The sequence below is a fragment of the Pelobates fuscus genome, chromosome 3, assembly GCF_036172605.1.
Source record: "Pelobates fuscus isolate aPelFus1 chromosome 3, aPelFus1.pri, whole genome shotgun sequence".
In the NCBI taxonomy this organism is placed as follows: domain Eukaryota; kingdom Metazoa; phylum Chordata; class Amphibia; order Anura; family Pelobatidae; genus Pelobates; species Pelobates fuscus.
The window spans coordinates 84,008,604-84,028,234 of record NC_086319.1 but is presented as its reverse complement, the minus strand read 5'-3'; the positions used below and the strand labels follow the sequence as shown (position 1 = coordinate 84,028,234).

Here is a 19,631-nt window from a genome sequence, read left to right as displayed (position 1 = left end):
CAGTGGTGGAACTAATGTTGAAAAGGCCCTGGTGCAAGAAAGGTTTTTGGGTCCTCCCCCTAGTGCAAGATTGGCCAAAATGTAGATTGACATCTGTCGTACATCTACAATGCTATACCAGGTGGTGATCTACCATTTGCCCATTCTTGCAATGTTGTATTTGTGAGCAGTGTTTGTGCATATAAATGTAAATATGTTTTGTAAACAGTAGATGAGATGTAAAGTATTGAGATGGGTGTATTTGTATGTTCTGTTGCCATTGGAATGCAGCAGTGTGTTTTTATGTAGTGTTGGTTTTTAAAAGTAGGTGTGCTTTTGTATGTAGTGTTGGTGTTTGATTAAAGGGGTGCTTGTATATAATTTTAGTGGGTTAATACAGAGGTGTGTTTGTACGTAATGTTTGTGTTTGATTGCAGAGGTGTGTTTGCATGTTGTGTTGGTGTTTGCTTGGATGTACGCACATACACTGCCACATACATACATAGATACATAAACCGATATACATGCACATGCTTCTTTATTTGCTACTAATATTATGTTTCATTTGTTCTTCTTATTAAAAGGCAATAAAGAAGGAGACACAGAAATATGCCACTGAGAAAGATTACTTGAAACAAACGATTAAAAAGCTCCGCCAGAGAGTAAGTAGCTTCTATTTTTATTCTAAGGATATTGGATTCCAATGCTCAAAATACATTAAAGGAACACTTTAACTTTAAATAAATATATAGCGGTGAGATTGCTCTGTGGGCTAATGCATCATCAGTAGAATCTGTTCAACCCTTGGGTCGCAGGTTCAGGATATAGTAAGAACCCCTGGATGTTGGGCTAAGGTAACATCCCCAGGACGTACTTGAAAACCAGAGTAATCTGAATGTACCTTTCCTCAGGGACACCATCAGAAATTGTGGGGCCCCTAACATAGCTCAAGGTCTGGGCCCCTGGGTGCCCGCCTCCAAGCCCCGCCTCCAAATCCCACCCACAGGAATACACAGACACAAAAGGACACAGACACACACACAGGAAGATACACACATACTAACAGACACAAATACTGAAACAGACATACACACATATAGACACAGATACAGATACACACACACACACACACACACATATTGACATACAGACACACACACCGACGTACATACATACTGACATACATACATACATACATACATACATACTGACAAACTGACATACATACACATAAATACATACTGACATACATACATAATGGCATACATACACATACATACATACACACACACACACACAGATACAGACATACTGACACACACACAGACATACATGCATACTGACATACATACTGATAATAATATATATATATACACACATACATACTGACATACACACACGCACAGACATACACACATACATACATGAATACTGACATAAATACACACATACATACTGACACACACACAGACAGTTATACATACTGACACACACACAGACATATATACATACTGACACACACACAGACATACATACTGACACACACACAGACATACATACAGACATATATATATATACTGACATACACACACACATACAGATAGACACATACACACATACATACTGACACACACACAGACAGTTATACATACTGACACACACACAGACATATATACATACTGACACACACACAGACATACATACTGACACACACACACAGACATACATACAGACATATATATATATATACTGACATACACACACACATACACACATACATACATGCATACTGACATACATACACACATACATACTGACACACATAGACATACATACTGACAAACACACAGACATATATACATACTGACAGACATACATACATATACTGACATACACACACATACAGATAGACACATACACACACACACACAGACATACATGCATACTGACATACACACATACATACTGACATACACACACACATACAGATAGACACATACACACATACATACAGACACACACACAGACATACATACTGACATACATACTGACACACACACAGACATACATGCATACTGGCATACATACACACATACATACTGACACACACACATACATATATACATACTGACACACACACAGACATACATACTGACATACAAACACATACAGATAGACACATACATACAGACACAACACAGACATACATGCATACTGACATACATACACACATACATACTGACACACAGACAGACATATATACATACTGACACACACACACAGACATATATACATACTGACACACACACAGACATACATACTGACACACACACAGACATACATACTGACAGACGTACATACAGACATATATATATATATATATATATATATATACTGACATACACACACACATACAGATAGACATACACACATACATACAGGCACACACACAGACATACATGTATACTGACATACATACACACATACATACTGACACACACACACATGCATACTGATACACACACAGACATATATACATACTGACACACACACAGACATACATACTGACAGACATACATACATATATATATATACTGACATACACACACACATACAGATAGACACATACACACAGACATACATGCATACTGACATACATACACACATACATACTGACACACACACACAGACATACATACATACATACTGACAGACATACATACAGACACACACACACACATACATACATACATACTGACACACACACACACACATACATACTGACACACACACAGACATATATACATACTGACACACACACAGACATACATACTGACAGACGTACATACCGACATATATATATATATATATATATATATATATACTGACATACACACACACACACACACACACACACATACAGATAGACACATACACACAGACATACATGCATACTGACATACATACACACATACATACTGACACACACACACACACAGACATACATGCATACTGACATACACACAGAGATACTTGCAGACAAATACATACACACACACACCTCCTTTATTAGCCACCCTCCTCTTACCTTTCAGTTGGCTGGGGATGATGGGAGTGGATGCCTCTGGTGTCCTCTGCTCTCCCTCTCGTCTGCTCTCCCCTCACGCGGAGTAAGCTTGGAGGAAGTGACCGAACGTGATTTCCTCCCAGCAGGCCTTGCGGTGCAGCTGCAATTTTTTTTTTTTAAAGGGGCCCGGTCGCACATTTACCCGGCCGCAGCGCTGACCGGGCCCCTGAAGATATAGGGCCCATCGGGTGGCCCTAAATGCTTGGGCCACCTGATGGTCCCCGGTGCAAATGCACCTGCGGCAGTTTCGCCGCTCCACGTGGGGCCTGGGCGGCTGGGCCCCCCAGGGCCGCCGGGCCCGTGACAACCATTATGGTTGCCACCCCCTGATGGCGGCCCTGCCTTTCCTGGTTAAATACTTTGTTATTATTATTACATTATTATTTACTTGGTGATTGGAGCAGCTCTTCATTATTGTGAAAGAGTGGCCTCTACTGGATGTTAAAATTACTGCAGTTGGAGCGTTTTTACACTCCCTAATTTGTCATCATATCTTTCCTTTTGTGTTTTGTTTATTTATTTTTCTGTAACCATTCTTATAAATTGCTCTTATCCAAAGTACTTACATTTAGTTAATCATAATTGAGTCTACGCATGGTTGTAGACAGAGGGATATATAATTACACATACCGGCACAAAAGGAGTACAGATTGCAAGTAACCCCTGTACTAAGCCACATTTACTCACCCTGGAGTATTATAGTAGTTTGAAAATGCTCTTCTAATATCACCATCTGTTTGTCCTTAAAGGGTTACTATTACTCTTTTTCCCTATAAAATTTTTGAAATTTATGATGCCCTATTAAACATCTCTATCTGATGTCACTTTCTCGTGGTCCAATCTAATTCATCTCATTGATGCATTAAACTATACTCTTTCACTGGCCCATATATTAATTCATATATGAATTAATATCCGCTCACTCGGTACAGGGCTGTCATTGACCTTGCACCCCTACTACCCAAACGATCCTTCGAGGGACATCACTTGCCAGCTACACTCCTACCTGATGAAGGAACGTATCATGGCAGCAGCTCAAGCCCAGCACTAAATAGACAAACCGATCCGTTATGGTTTGTTTAATGAAAAGTGAATACTTGACTTTCAATGGCTGAGAGTTATATATCGGATTCCTTAAAACATAGACAGGTATATTCACCAAAAGAGGAACCTTGAAGAACAGACTTGCAAATGTTAGTCTGAAATCTCAGAACTGGAGACATTTTTCATATTTTTGCCTAAACTTTGCATCCCTCTGTCAATTTTTCATGGTTCTTGGTTTCATGAATAAATACCAGAGATATCAAAAGTCTGGCACAAAATCACTAATAGTCCAAGAGAAGAGTCAGATGGCTTAAAAAGCTTCATAATCATATGTTCTTGCGAACAAGCCAATAACAGAGTGATTAAGTCGGGCTGCCCTTTATTGCTAAAAATAATTTCAGAAAATAGTTTTTGAATCCTCTTTGAAATCATTGTTTTCTCTATGATGGATGTTAATGGACAATTCTACAAACATTGTACTGTTAACCTCCAAGAGCCTGATATACTAGGTTAATGGTAAATCTATCCCCTCCATGTTGGCAGAAGATGTAGGTCAGTAATCTGATCCTAGTAAGTTTCTGTAGATATTTGCTCATATAACCGATCTTGCTTATTTTCTTCCTCTAGATACAGGAAATGATGAGAGAAAATGATTCACTGCCTGATATTGAGAAATTGGACCAACAGGAATTTAATCTGGACACTGAGGAACAGGAGAGACTGCTGGCTGAGAGTGAGCAGGAAGTGGAGAGAGTAAGTCATAGTGTAATCTTAGTGTAATCTTTGTCTGACAGAACATTGGGATTGTTGTAAAAGTCAGAAGGTGCTGTAAAGTGCTGATGAAACATTTTGTATTTCTATTCTCCTGAAAGGTGCGTAAAGAGATCGAACTGGAAAACTTGTCCAAACAATACCTGCGTCATGTCATCAAACAGGAATGTTGGGACTCCATGATAGTTAAGGGGCGCTCTGTTGCGGTAAATATTCTTTTCAAATTCTTAATGCTTGTAAATCTCTAATTTTGGGAAATAGTGGTGGAATATATGTAGCTATACACAACACTGAGGAAGCCAAGAAAAAACACATTAAATAGTCACATACATTCAATAGTCACAATGATATAACAAATAAAAAAGTGGTCTTGCCAATATATACAACATATTATATTAACAAATCACAGTTCCAGATTGTGCAAAAACCTCACAACTTTAAAAAAGCTAGCCAAACAGTAATCACTATGAAAAGTACGCACAGCTTTAGATGTGAATTGATGGATGGATGGATTGATAAATGGATGAACAGATTGGTTTGGTAGTGCTTACTGGTGACTGTAAAGCATTTTGGATTGTAATGTTAATGTAGGTTTTCTTCTTAAAGTCTTTTCATGCGAAATATGAAGTCAACAACTACCCTTTGAAAGAGCAATCCAGAAAGGCCTTGGACAAACTAGGGCAAGTGTTAAGAGTGAAACAGATCGCAGAGCTGGATCTTAAGGTAAAAAAACATTTTAAATATTCTGTTGGTATTCCAATTTAGAGATGAATGTGTCTAAAATGATTTTTTGCCTCTCGAGTTTCGATCCACCAATCTAAACTACCAGGAAGTAACAAGACTGGTTGTCTGATAGATGGCCAGGGGAATGTGACAAGGGTAATTTTATAAAAGTGCTAGTTTATATCGAAATATGCACATTTCGTAAAATGAAAAATACAGGACACATTCTTCATACTTGAAGCAAGCTGAAGTGCTCTAGGAATCTGGAGTGTCCCTTTCACTTTGGTGAGCACTTCCTGGATAATTAAGCAGCTTTGCAGAACTAATATAATATATACTCTTTCTCACACTATAAAGTAAGCTTGTTTAGCAGTGCTGCAGATAGCAGCTTAGTGGTTCAATGTCATTTGTGCTTCATTAAGGGTCATGGTTTACATAAGGTTTATGATATGAAAGAAAAACATATCACCAGGTTCTCTGTGCTCCAGAGAGCAAGTTAGATGATATACATAGAACAGAGATGCAAACTATGGACCCCGCATGTTTTTGAATTACAACTTCCATGATTCTCTGCTAGCAACTGGCATTATGGGAGCTGTAGTCCAGCCACATGTGAGGAATTGCAGTTTTAACACCCTGCACAGACTATGAGGTAACCTGTTCTCCAAAGTACATGTCATTGAAAGATGTTTTGTTTGGCCCCTTCATGACTAAGACATGAGATGAGGGAAGGAGTTCTCTAATTGGGATGATTACATTGAATTGAAAAAAAGTGCTTATTGACAAAAAAAACTCCAATGTGGCAGTAGTCACAGTTTAGTCTACATTTTTCATTCCATTTCCATTCACTACAATGTAATGTTTAGTAATAAAACCCTTTATTTTAAATGCCATGTTTTCAATGTGTACTCTACACATACCACCTTGCATCTATTAATGCAATCTCACTAGGGTTCCATTAGGGATTATTTCCAGTAAGTTTTTTTTTCCCAAGTGATTGGCCTTTTCATGCCATCTCCAAGGGTCTAGACAAGGTTTTCAAGCTGAGCTGCTGCGTAACTGAAGTCATTTTGGTTTGAATTCTGTGAGGTACTGAATACATTTAGAACTTGCTATTCACTCCATTTCCCATAACCACCAGCTGTTACATTTTAAAATGCCAATGCTCTTAGTTTAGTGAACTATCTCTGATACATTGGGGTTTATTCACTGTAATGGGAATTATTGAAAATTGGCAAAAAAAAATATCACACATTTACGCCAAAATAGTCAATCTTGGAATACAGCTTTTCATATTCATCTATTTTGAATGTTACAATAAATTTAGTAAGAAATGCTGTATCCTTCACGGAATTCAAAAGATGTATTCTATTTAAATCCATATTTATTTTTTTAAAAAAACTAGCAACTCACTCCTTTTTCTTTATGGATAATGTCAATTCTCTGCTCCACACTATTCTCTTTTTTTTTGTGTGTCTTTTTTTAGTAGTTTGGAGCTGTGCAATCAGATAATGCCAAGTGAACAGTTTTGGAATATATATGTAACACATATGCACATGGTGTGGAGGTATCTTGGAAACTCACTATTCTGAAAACGATATCATTTTTATTTACACTTAATAAAGATTTTGTAATCGCCAATTCAGTGCAGTTAGCTGATTAAAGTACTATTTGGCGTTGGCAGTCATTCAAATGATGAAGAAGAGATTAACCATGTTTATTTGTTTCATGTCCTGAGATGATGGGTTTGGGTAGGTATCAGTAAGTACCCTCTACATTCCTGCAGCATGTTACTGATGAACATGTAATCTAATCAGCTCATTCACAGTAAGGAATCTAACAAATCAGCGTGGACATGGCACAATGAAGACAGAGGCTTATTATCACACATGTGTGAGAATGAAGGGAATTTATCTGGAAGCTGGCAAATGTTTGTAATTTAGAGTCCATTTGCATGGATCTGCATCAGAGAAATGTAATGATTGATGATAGCCATTTTTCCATCATAGGAACCTAATATTTCAACACAAAATCCTGTATAGTTAGCCAATTGTAAGAAAATGTTGCCACCAGAAAGATGTCAAATTTTCCCTCATAACATCAAATCTTCAAACCCTTCAAGAAAATTAGAAAAATGTTATTACATAGTTTTACTTTTGTAATGTTAGTCATTAAATGTAGATTAAATATAAATGCCATCTTTGTTAATATTTTATTTACCTAGGGAGACTTTTTTTCTCATTGGCTACCTGTTCTTCTGTCTTACACATCCAATATGAAGGCTTCGTAGCCATTTTCATGTTGCAGGATACGATAAATTAATTAGATTCAATACAGTCCATCCTAAAGAGTGCATGTGTTAAATCTGTGAATAATTGCTCAATTCTTTGTCATATTACATTTGTTTCATAACCGGGCTCAATGAAGGTTTCTCCTATGGGTAGAATGGCCGCTCTCTATGGGCATTCAGAGTATGTACCTGGGCTCAGGTGCAGGTGCTACACAACATCACACTGTATCAACTAAAGAGTGCTTGTATGGATTCCCTGCCATTAGTGTAAGAAGTAGACCTCATCCCTCCGGGGTCCACACAGGCACATCATCACAGAAGATTGACGCCGTGTATCAGTTCTGCATCAGTATAACACATTTTATAAATCATGATGTTTTATTATTTATTTTTGTCTAAATTTAGGCCAGAAAAGAGATTGTTGAACTGCAGACAAAAGTTGGGACAGAGGAAGATGATGATGCAGAAGACGAGGATAGCAAGAACAAGGACACTACCTCCCTGACTGGCAGCCTGAGCGGTCATTATGGTGGAGATACCTCTACCTTGTACAACCAGTTGCATATCAATGACAGAGAAGAAAAGATAAACCAGATCATATTAATCCAAGTAAGAGACAAGCTGTATTACCATTGAACAGCGTGTTTGTAGTCAAAATCGACCATTTGCTTTCTAAGAACAAGCATTTTATATAACATTTTCCCATCTGTATAGCATAAAAAAATATTTTGAATGTTGCATTTTGAATTTCCCATCTTATGCTATGCATTTAGCATTAATTATGGCTAGATTTGTTTCTTGTTCTGGTTGTGTAAATATTTTGTTAGAAATCTCATGAGTTAAGTTTACTTATGAATAATTTTACATCCAAGATCATTTGATCAAAATCATTATCATGTCCTGTTTCTATTTATCTAACTTTTCTTTCCGTTTTTTATATGTTTACTTTACCCCCTGGGCTGAGCTGCAGAGTACATTGGCGCTTCATAAATAAACTTGCTAAATAATGAAAGCTAACAAATGCTGCAGCAAATGCCTATTTTATTTGCAACCTTTCTTTTCTAAACAAAGCATATTATTGTCTCACTAATAAAACAAAATCTAGAACATGGATGTTGGACAGTGACCGATCGCATATTGGACTTGATTTCCCAAAATGTTATGCCAATCAATGACTGGTAAAGAATTCTGGGGAACGTAGTTCAACAACTATAGGGCCATATTTGTACACCTATACTTTACAAAGACATATAAATGAACATTTACTGTGTTTACACAGGACATCATCTACAAAGTGAAAAAAAGCTTCAACAAGGAATTTGATTTGGTGTGCAAACAAAAAGAGCAAGAGGTTTCCCGTGTCAAGGAGAGAAACGAGAGAATCATGGAGATTATGGCACAACTAAATGTTCAAGAAAAAATTCTAGAACCAAAATTCACAGATTATGAGAAACCAGAGCGAGCTCTGACTGTGGAGGATTCAGAGGTATTCTGTGTATTGCTATATGTTGATCTATTTATTTCAGATAGTTGCCATTCATTTTATATAGTATACATTTTAGCATTCATCCCAATTTTGGACAGTATAAGATCTGGACTGGAGTGGGCGGACCGTGAGGGTTCATCAGTGATGTAAGTTGCACCACTGGCAATGCCTGAAATGGGCATTTCTGCCTACAGAAGTGTAGTGCCAGCATGGCATGACTGCACACAATGCTGACTTAGGGCAGACCATGCAGAAAGCCCTGCTGAAGTACTCTCTGCGTGGTCCTAATGCCTTCCGCACAGTGCGAGTGCATCTACGTTTGCTGGGGACAGTCAAAATTGGGATGGAGGGACAGCATCAAGAAATCAGTGCGGTCCTGCCTAAATTTGGACAATTGAGAGGTCTGATTTAAGTACAAAAATGAACCTGCCACTGCATATTCTTTAGATCAAGGTGATCCAAAGACAGATGGCCACCTGTTAGAAAACTACCTTTCCCATGATGCATTGCCAGCATTAAGGTTGCAACAGCAGCACAGATGGGGTAGTTTAACATCTATATTGGTACTATTATGGCACTTGTGCCTTTTATATAACTGTACCCAGTCTTGATTGCACATCTTCAGTGCCTTTTTCTTTGTACAAGTCTGTCTACACTTGCAGTGCTACCATTCATTTGGATGTTATACAATCCTAGAGAAAAGCTTTAAAAAGTCAAGGTGGCTGATTGAAGCCAGGTCATTCTCATAATATTCAGGGATATCCACTGTGAATTGTTAAGTGTTCAAAGTAAAATTTGAATTTTTGGTCACAATATTTAAACTGAAAACATAGCTATCTTGGCAAATTCATCTTCTGAGGCTTAAAAGTTAAACTTTACTTTGAATTCCAGACGATTCCCACTTAAGTTTATGTAATGCTCTTTGACAGCCAACTTTTTAAAGTCGTGAGTCAGTGAGTAACATGAGCAGAAATTTGGGTTGGGATCACTTTAATAATTAATAATGTTGTGCGATACTGGTTGAAAATCCGAAATCATTATTGAATGGTTCATTTAGGCCATTATAACCAGAGTTTATTAACTCATTTCCTGTATATTATATTCCATTACAGGTAAAAGTAGAAAAATATCTAACTCCGGAGCAGAAATTGCTGGCAGAACAAGTGGCTAAACAAGAAGAAGAGAAGCGGCTTGCTGCACAAGTAAGTGTATATGTATAGACTACACAAGTAAGCGTATATTGATTTGCTGCACAAGTAAGTGTGTATGTATAGACTACACAAGTAAGCGTATATTGATTTGCTGCACAAGTAAGTGCATATGTATAGACTACACAAGTAAGCGTATATTGATTTGCTGCACAAGTAAGTGTATATGTATAGACTACACAAGTAAGCGCATATGTATAGACTACAAAAGTAAGCGTATATTGATTTGCTGCACAAGTAAGTGTATATGTATAGACTACACAAGTAAGCGTATATTGATTTGCTGCACAAGTAAGTGTATATGTATAGACTACACAAGTAAGCGTATATTGATTTGCTGCACAAGTAAGTGTATATGTATAGACTACACAAGGAAGCGTATATTGATTTGCTGCACAAGTAAGCGTATATTGATTTGCTGCACAAGTAAGTGTATATGTATAGACTACACAAGTAAGCGTATATTGATTTGCTGCACAAGTAAGCGTATATTGATTTGCTTCACAAGTAAGTGTATATGTATAGACTACACAAGTAAGCGTATATTGATTTGCTGCACAAGTAAGTGTATATGTATAGACTACACAAGTAAGTGTATATTGATTTGCTGCACAAGTAAGTGTATATGTATAGACTACACAAGGAAGCGTATATTGATTTGCTGCACAAGTAAGTGTATATGTATAGACTACACAAGTAAGCGTATATTGATTTGCTGCACAAGTAAGTGTATATGTATAGACTACACAAGTAAGCGTATATTGATTTGCTGCACAAGTAAGTGTATATGTATAGACTACACAAGTAAGCGTATATTGATTTGCTGCACAAGTAAGTGTATATGTATAGACTACACAAGGAAGCGTATATTGATTTGCTGCACAAGTAAGTGTATATGTATAGACTACACAAGTAAGCGTATATTGATTTGCTGCACAAGTAAGTGTATATGTATAGACTACACAAGTAAGCGTATATTGATTTGCTGCACAAGTAAGTGTATATGTATAGACTACACAAGTAAGCGTATATTGATTTGCTGCACAAGTAAGTGTATATGTATAGACTACACAAGTAAGCGTATATTGATTTGCTGCACAAGTAAGTGTATATGTATAGACTACACAAGGAAGCGTATATTGATTTGCTGCACAAGTAAGTGTATATGTATAGACTACACAAGTAAGCGTATATTGATTTGCTGCACAAGTAAGTGTATATGTATAGACTACACAAGTAAGCGTATATTGATTTGCTGCACAAGTAAGTGTATATGTATAGACTACACAAGTAAGCGTATATTGATTTGCTGCACAAGTAAGTGTATATGTATAGACTACACAAGGAAGCGTATATTGATTTGCTGCACAAGTAAGTGTATATGTATAGACTACACAAGTAAGCGTATATTGATTTGCTGCACAAGTAAGTGTATATGTATAAACTACACAAGGAAGCGTATATTGATTTGCTGCACAAGTAAGTGTATATGTATAGACTACACAAGTAAGCGTATATTGATTTGCTGCACAAGTAAGTGTATATGTATAGACTACACAAGTAAGCGTATATTGATTTGCTGCACAAGTAAGTGTATATGTATAGACTACACAAGTAAGCGTATATTGATTTGCTGCACAAGTAAGTGTATATGTATAGACTACACAAGTAAGCGTATATTGATTTGCTGCACAAGTAAGTGTATATGTATAGACTACACAAGTAAGCGTATATTGATTTGCTGCACAAGCAAGTGTATATGTATAGACTACACAAGGAAGCGTATATTGATTTGCTGCACAAGTAAGTGTATATGTATAGACTACACAAGTAAGCGTATATTGATTTGCTGCACAAGTAAGTGTATATGTATAGACTACACAAGTAAGTGTATATTGATTTGCTGCACAAGTAAGTATATGTTTATAGACTACGCAAGTAAGCATATATTGATTTGCTGCACAAGTAAGTGTATATGTATAGACTACACAAGGAAGCGTATATTGATTTGCTGAGTTTGTCTTTTCTTGCTGTATAAGTATCTGTCTCTCACCTGAGGTACAGGTAGACATGCATTTTTACGCTGTTCATAGGACTTGGTGTGATTGCAAAATGTCAGCAACAAAATTTTGTTATTAGTAATTGCCTGTAGATATTTGTGACCACAAAAATACTGGCAAGTTTCCAAGAATTACTTTTTGCCTTTAAAGGGACAATAAAGTCACCAGAACCACCACAGCTTAAGTGGTTCTGGTGTCTATAGTATGTCCCTGCAGTGTTAGCACTGTGAGCACTGCCTCTTAGAGAAAAGGCAGCATTTACATTGCTGACTAGGAATACCTCTAGTGGCTGTCACTCAGTTACTCACTAAGTTAGTGCTGTGCATTGTGGAGCACCTATGTTCAGCGTCTCCATGCTCTGCATGGAGACGCTGAATGCTTCCCATAGAGATATATTGATTCAATACATCGCTATGAGGAGGAGCTAATTGATGCAGTGTAGCGTTTTGCCACACATGTGCAATAGCCTCCCATTGCTTTCATATTGGTCAAATTGATCATGTCAGCCATGGAGGCGGAGCCAGGCGGGGGGCAGCCGCAGCAATACCAGCATCTCCACAGAGATGGTTACCTAAACAGCCACTTCAGCACTATAGTGTCATACATGTATGTATTCTAGACACTATAGAGTTCCTCTAACATCTGCTCATACTAATATCTGCGTCAACGGATATCATCCATCATTCTGCATTTACCGTTTTTTTTTTGTTTGTTTTTTAAATTCTTTATTTTTGTGTGCATGAGATTAACAGACATTTTCCCAATGCCACAACAGCACTGGCAAGGCAGATTGTTTAAACAAGACAAATCAGTTACATGGCATTTGAGTATACTGCACAATTTTTTTTTTTAGTATAGTGTAGAGTACAGGTTGAGCATTACATGTCTGGCAGAATTGTTGTGGGATAACTACGCAGCTATGCAAAGTCGTAGACATGGTGAGAATTAAGTTAGAAAAGGCAAACAATACAAACAATAATGCAAACAACATGTGAAACAATACCAGGGCAGAAACCTCTGGGAGCTATGACATGCTTGTTACTACTGGTCAGAGCCCTGCTATGAGGGTCAGGAGGCAGAGAGACTATTAAGGAAAGAGCATCGGTGTTAATTACTTAGGCTAGGTGCAAGTGATTAACTGCCACTTTAGATTACGAATAACAGTAACAATGCAGTACCGTCTTGTAGCTTAGAGCCGGTCGACAGTGGGCTAATGGTGGCACGCAAAGTGCAAGCATCCCGATAAACAAAGAATTATGTGTGCTGTGATAATAAGAGAGCCGGCAAGAATACCGTTATGTGTCCATCCAGTTATATTGGCATATACACAGATTAAGTCCCGCTCCATCCGCCAGGATGGGGGCTGGTAAAATAAAAGAATTTCGTCAGCCGATGCCCAGGGACGGGAGGCTGTCAGCAGGTAGATGCTTAAGTCCGTCCGCGGCTCTTTGGGATGAAAGGCCCCGCCGGGCTCCAATTGCTTGACGCTGTGTTTTGAGGGCATTGTGATGTACGCCGCGGCTGACCGCCATTAGCGGTGTTTCTGTTCCTCTGGATTCCTGCGGTCTGTCTCGCTTTTTCTGGGGCCCTCGCCCTGGGGGGCTTTGCAGGGTAAGTCCAGTGGGTGTCTGGTGATAGTGCTGGATTGCAGTTTTCCGCCGGGTTTGAGATAATGCTGATCTCTGTGTCAGCCTGTCAGTGTGGGGTGGCCCCTTCTAGGTGGAGTTGCAGGCTTTCGCGGTAGGCCTTGGTGTGAGGGAGTAGCTGTCTGTACAGCGGTAGGCACACTCATCATGCTGTCTAGTCTCCGCCAGAATTCCATGAACCTCTTGTCTAGCCGGACGAGTATGTCATCGAGCACTGAGTTAGGTGCTGGGAGCCATGAGGTACCCGCCATTTTGGCATGGCCTCCGCTGGGTGCACCCGTAGTCGGGAGCTTGATTGCTGGGGTTGCGCTGCCCTCTGGGGGGGGACCGGGATCACCCCCTCCGGTCCAAGGGGGGGGGTTACGGGGCATAGGTCTATGCTTATCTGCAGCTCGGTTTCTTCGAAGCGGGGGATCGGCCGTTTCCCCCGCCCGGCACCCGCCGGGCCGCGTTTCCCACGAGTGTAGCAGGACAGGTACCTCGGGTCGCCAGCCCCCTTCTCGCTTTGTAGCTAAGGCAGGTAACTTGGGTATCAGGGAGAGTAGTTCAGAGCGATTAATATTTGGTTGTAAAAAATATTTGGTTGAATTGGGAGTATGTTGCACTTTCCAATTAATTGCCACTAATTGCAACTACGCCAGCACACAGTAAAAGTTTGAATTAACCCTATCAGTGCTGAACTTATCAGCTGGAAAAGTAAACAGGGTTATTTATTATAATGAGAATTGTCAAGAATTCAAAGTTAATTTCAAAATGAAAGTCAAAATAGCAGAACTGAAAAAAATTCTCCCAGTCAGCTATGCATCCATTTCAGCTATTTTGGCTTCAAATTTTAAATTCACTTTGAATTCCGACAATTCTCACTTTACTGAAATGCTGTTAGTCACTAGCATGGAAATAAGTTAGTAAGCAGCGATGGGAGATGTTAAAACCCATGCCAGCTGAGAATGACCAGTTGGTAATGGTAGAAATTTGCAATATGGGAACAGGCATTATTTGCTAACATCGGCGGCAGCCATTTTAGTTAGTAGCAGCTTGTCTCTAAAACATATCGATAACCTTCGAAAAAAAAACATTATTGTGTATTTACTTTGCAAAAATGTCTTTACCCATTGCACAAGAGGGTATTTACTCATTGCTCAAATAAATGTTTCTGTTATCTTTACAAATATTTGTATTTACACTGAAAACTATGTGTGTCTTACTTGTGGCAACCATATGTCTTTCTTTACCTATTGCACAAGTAAGTGTGCATTTACCTGTAGTACCTATATGTGTTACTGGCTGCAAGTACCCATGTGTTTGCCAGCTGCACACGTTAAATTCACTAAGTGCCTACATAAATCTGTGTTTAGAAATACAATTAATGTAATAATTCAAATAATATTTAAACATGTGACAATGCAGACTTTATTGTAAGCAACACTGCTTTGTAAGTAATCCCAAATTTGGGGAAAAAATGTTTCTTAAAAGGCAAGTAATGAGCCAGTGGACAGTCTTTTACATCACAAAAAGTAAAGATAATCACTAAAAGTAGGATTTAATCTGTACATTTGGCTATAATACTTCACAGGTTGTGCATTGTTTACGGACATAATTTAAGCATGAAAATACTGTTGGAATAGATTCATGGATTTGTTCTGTTCTATGTGATAACAGACATTGTTTTAACATCCCTATAGGGCGATAATGCCAAGCAGCGTGCTCTTAATGATATGATGGGAGGTGTGCTGGAAGTGAAAAAGGAAGACATTTTAAGAATGGTGAGATCATTTACACATGCAAAATCTAATTTGAATAATAATCAGGATTTTTAGATCGTATCAAATTTTTTTCTTTATAGTCACATTTTATTGTTAATATATAGATTTTTACATTGCAATCAATGAGCTCCTCTAAAGCTAAGGGGAAGTTCTTCTTTTGTAGAGATCAATGGGAGCACCGAGCTTGTGTGAAACACAGCCACAATATCTTCCATTAATGTAAATGGAATACAGCTGGACAACAATTATTTCCTATTGATTTCTTAGGAGAATTATCAGGCAAGCACAGAAAAGTAGATCTGTTCGAACACTATGAATATAATCAAAGTAATGCCAGTGAGCCTGTACTGACAGACAATCCTTGGGCTCAATTTGAAACCAGTAGAAAATGCTTTACGTTTTATAGAAATCAATAAGGTGATCCCTTGCTGGCTTGATGCTACTCCAGCAAAAACGACTTAGCAACTCAGAGCTATTCCCAACATGATCCAGATACAGTATTGAAGTAATTACTTGGGCTATAGCAGAAAATTTAAGTTGCTATGTATAACGGCAGATCAGTAGTTTATTCGTACACCCCTACGAGTACTGGTGATGAGATTCAAAGAAACTCAAGTATGCTGTAATGGACGCATTGAAACTGGTCATCCACGGGGTAAAAGGGGAAGCCCCTTCTCCACTGCAGCTAAACAATGAGAAATCCAGTTGGTGTACCATCCAACAAAAAAAAGGTATTTGGAAAGAAAAGAAACACTATGCAGACTGTGGCAAGAGAGTGCAAATAGTAGAATAAAATAATATTCAATAAAAATACATGGCAAACAAAGAGAACATTTTATGTCTACCGTCACTCTTATTTTTCCACCACTGTTTTTTTTTTTGGGGGGGGGAGGTGAGAGGTTGTATGGCATACCAACTGGATTACCATTTGCTTAGCTACAGACCTATTTTCCCAGTATTCTAATTGAAAGTTCCAATTTTTCTTGGTTTCTTAATCTTTATACATAACCTTATTTTATTCCCATATCTGTCCATTCTTCTTTTTGTATTTGCCCCCATGATCTAGAAGCCTTTTATGAATGAATTAACCTTCAGAAGGTATCTGATTATTTGCATGTAACTATTTTCAGGATATCCCGCAGCCAGCATTTCTATCCAAGTCCGAAGAAGATTGGAATGAAGATGAAAAAAAACAGTTCAAGGAATATGATAAAAAATGTAAAGAGCTTAATGAGGAAAAAGAGAAGTATAGGAAGGTGAGTGTCAGCATATGGTGTGAGAATTTAAAAAAGGAAAATATTTGACAAAGGGTTTTTTTTTTTTTACTGACCTGGAAAATATGGAGAATTGACAAAGAAAAGTTTTAAATTTTTTTTTTTTCAATCTTGGACCTAAAAATTTAAATCGTTGAATATGTCCCAAGTGCTCCTGTGGACAAACCTACACTGTTAACCTGGGAACACTAGAGAATTCATTGCTTATTTTAAGCCAAAATGTTGTTTATTTTAAGCCAACATATCCAAGATGAGTTGGAAAAAATAGTCAAATATTTTCCTATTTAGTGAATGAACCATTTATATTTCATTTCGCTAAAAAACAACAACAAAAAAAAAAACAACAACAACAACAACACAGCTTATCTTCTAATTTCAGAGTGGCAGAGTGAATTCTATTACATCTTTACAGAACACCTTGTCATTAACTTATTTTTCATGATAAAATAAGATTTTCCTTTAATAACAAATATTTGCTTTTTGTTTTATATCCCTTCTGAGTGATTTAAAGGGACATTCTAGTCACCAGAACAACTACAGGCTATTGTATTTGTTCTGGTGAGTATAAACAGTCAGTTCAGGCTTATTGCAGTAAACAATAGATAAAAAAAAAGAAGTGTGTAAGGCACTTCAAGAGGTGAATAGGTGTAAACACTGTTTTCAGAGAAAATGCAGTGTTTACATTACAGCCTAGGAATACCTCCACTGGCCACTCCTCAGGTGCTTCCACTGACATTCAGCACTGACATTCAGTGATTCCACCCTCTGCATGGAGACACATGCATTTCCTCATAAAAATGCAGTGATTCAGTTAGGAAATGCTGATTGGCCAGGGCAGTGTTTGGCTTCTGCTGGCTCTGCCCCTGATCTGCCTCCTTGACAAGATCAGTCTATCCAATTCTCTCCTATGGGAAAGCATTGTGATTGGCTGAGATAACCATTTCTGATTAGTCAGCCCAGGAGGCAGATCAGGGGTAGAGCCAGCAGCCGCAGACCATAATAAAAATAAGATTTTACTATATTCAGGGAGGTCAGGGTGGCTAGATCGTTTTTAATACTGCAGGGTCAGAAATACATGTTTACGTTCCTGACCATATAGTGTTAATTAGTACATACCAAATGAATAAATGGAGTGATAAAAAAATCTAAAATATAGATTGACAGAAAGATTTGATCTGATTTATGAACATTTTCCAACACTGCTATAGTCTCAGCGTGGTCATTTTTTCCAACATTTTGTGATTTGATTTTCAGTTCGCTACAAATCACTGCTTAGTGCTTAAATTGAGTGTTTCTTCTCTCCCTGTGACAAAGCAACATCCACTAAACATTCTTTTTAATTTACTATTCTAAAGTTATTAGAGGCAGAAATGAAAAAGATTCAGTTGTCCATAATGGAAAGCACACAAGGATTTGATGACACGCTGAGTAAGCTGTTCCAAAAGAAGGTGAAAACAGAAATGGTCCTCTACCAGGTAAGTAGCAAACTTACCATCTGTAGGACACATGTGCCCATATATACTATATTCTGTATATAACTATATTGGATGTAAAATAATAGAGTGTCTTGGAATGCTGTAAAGCTGTTTTATTGGGCAAACAGAATTTTCGAATGTCAAGGTTTCAGGAGATGCTGCTTTACTGAAGTTTAAAGCAGTGCTCTAGCAGAACTCCAATATTTTGCAGTCACAGTAAATTCCCTTTTTATTTGAGATCCTCCAATGGGGCAGTTGTTTGTCAGGTGCACATGTATATCCGCACAGATTTTGCAAAGTTTAAGTCTTGGCATCAGGATTTCTCCTACCAATCTTCAAGAACATCTCGTTTCTCTATCTTTCAGCTTCCATCTTACATTTTTTTTCCATTTTTCTGTAACAATAAACATTTTTTTCTCTGATTTCCACATCATCTTCTCACATCTACTTATTCTCCAAAAGCTGTTTTTTTTTCAATCCTTAACTGTGACAGTCATGTTGGGTAAAAACGAATAAGTCAGCAGAGGTATCCTAGCCTATGACAAACCCTGTCTTTTGTCCATTCTGCATTTGATCAGTCATTAGATATACTTAGTGGTGCACCCCACAGTTCCTAAATTCAACTATTCTATGATACCCACAATGTACACGTATAACTTTCCTACCCCTTTCCAAGATTAATAATCTGTGATGGGTCATTTAGTATACAATGTTTCATTTATGTTTTAGAGCAGAACAATGCAAGTTGACCCTTTATTTTTATAGGGCATCTTTGCTCCTTCTTT

General features: G+C 37.9%; 1 protein-coding gene across 1 annotated transcript in view; it reads left to right on the top strand.

The window, feature by feature from the left end:
* Positions 1-19,631, top strand: part of CFAP43 (cilia and flagella associated protein 43) — a 67,900-nt gene that overhangs the window by 36,750 nt on the left and 11,519 nt on the right. Inside the window, exons 19-28 of the mRNA XM_063447321.1 lie at positions 564-641; positions 4,778-4,903; positions 5,023-5,127; positions 5,528-5,644; positions 8,340-8,543; positions 9,214-9,420; positions 10,533-10,622; positions 16,017-16,097; positions 17,228-17,353; positions 18,727-18,846. Coding sequence (XP_063303391.1) covers positions 564-641; positions 4,778-4,903; positions 5,023-5,127; positions 5,528-5,644; positions 8,340-8,543; positions 9,214-9,420; positions 10,533-10,622; positions 16,017-16,097; positions 17,228-17,353; positions 18,727-18,846 — 1,254 coding nt within the window. The remainder of the gene's footprint in view (positions 1-563; positions 642-4,777; positions 4,904-5,022; positions 5,128-5,527; positions 5,645-8,339; positions 8,544-9,213; positions 9,421-10,532; positions 10,623-16,016; positions 16,098-17,227; positions 17,354-18,726; positions 18,847-19,631) is intronic.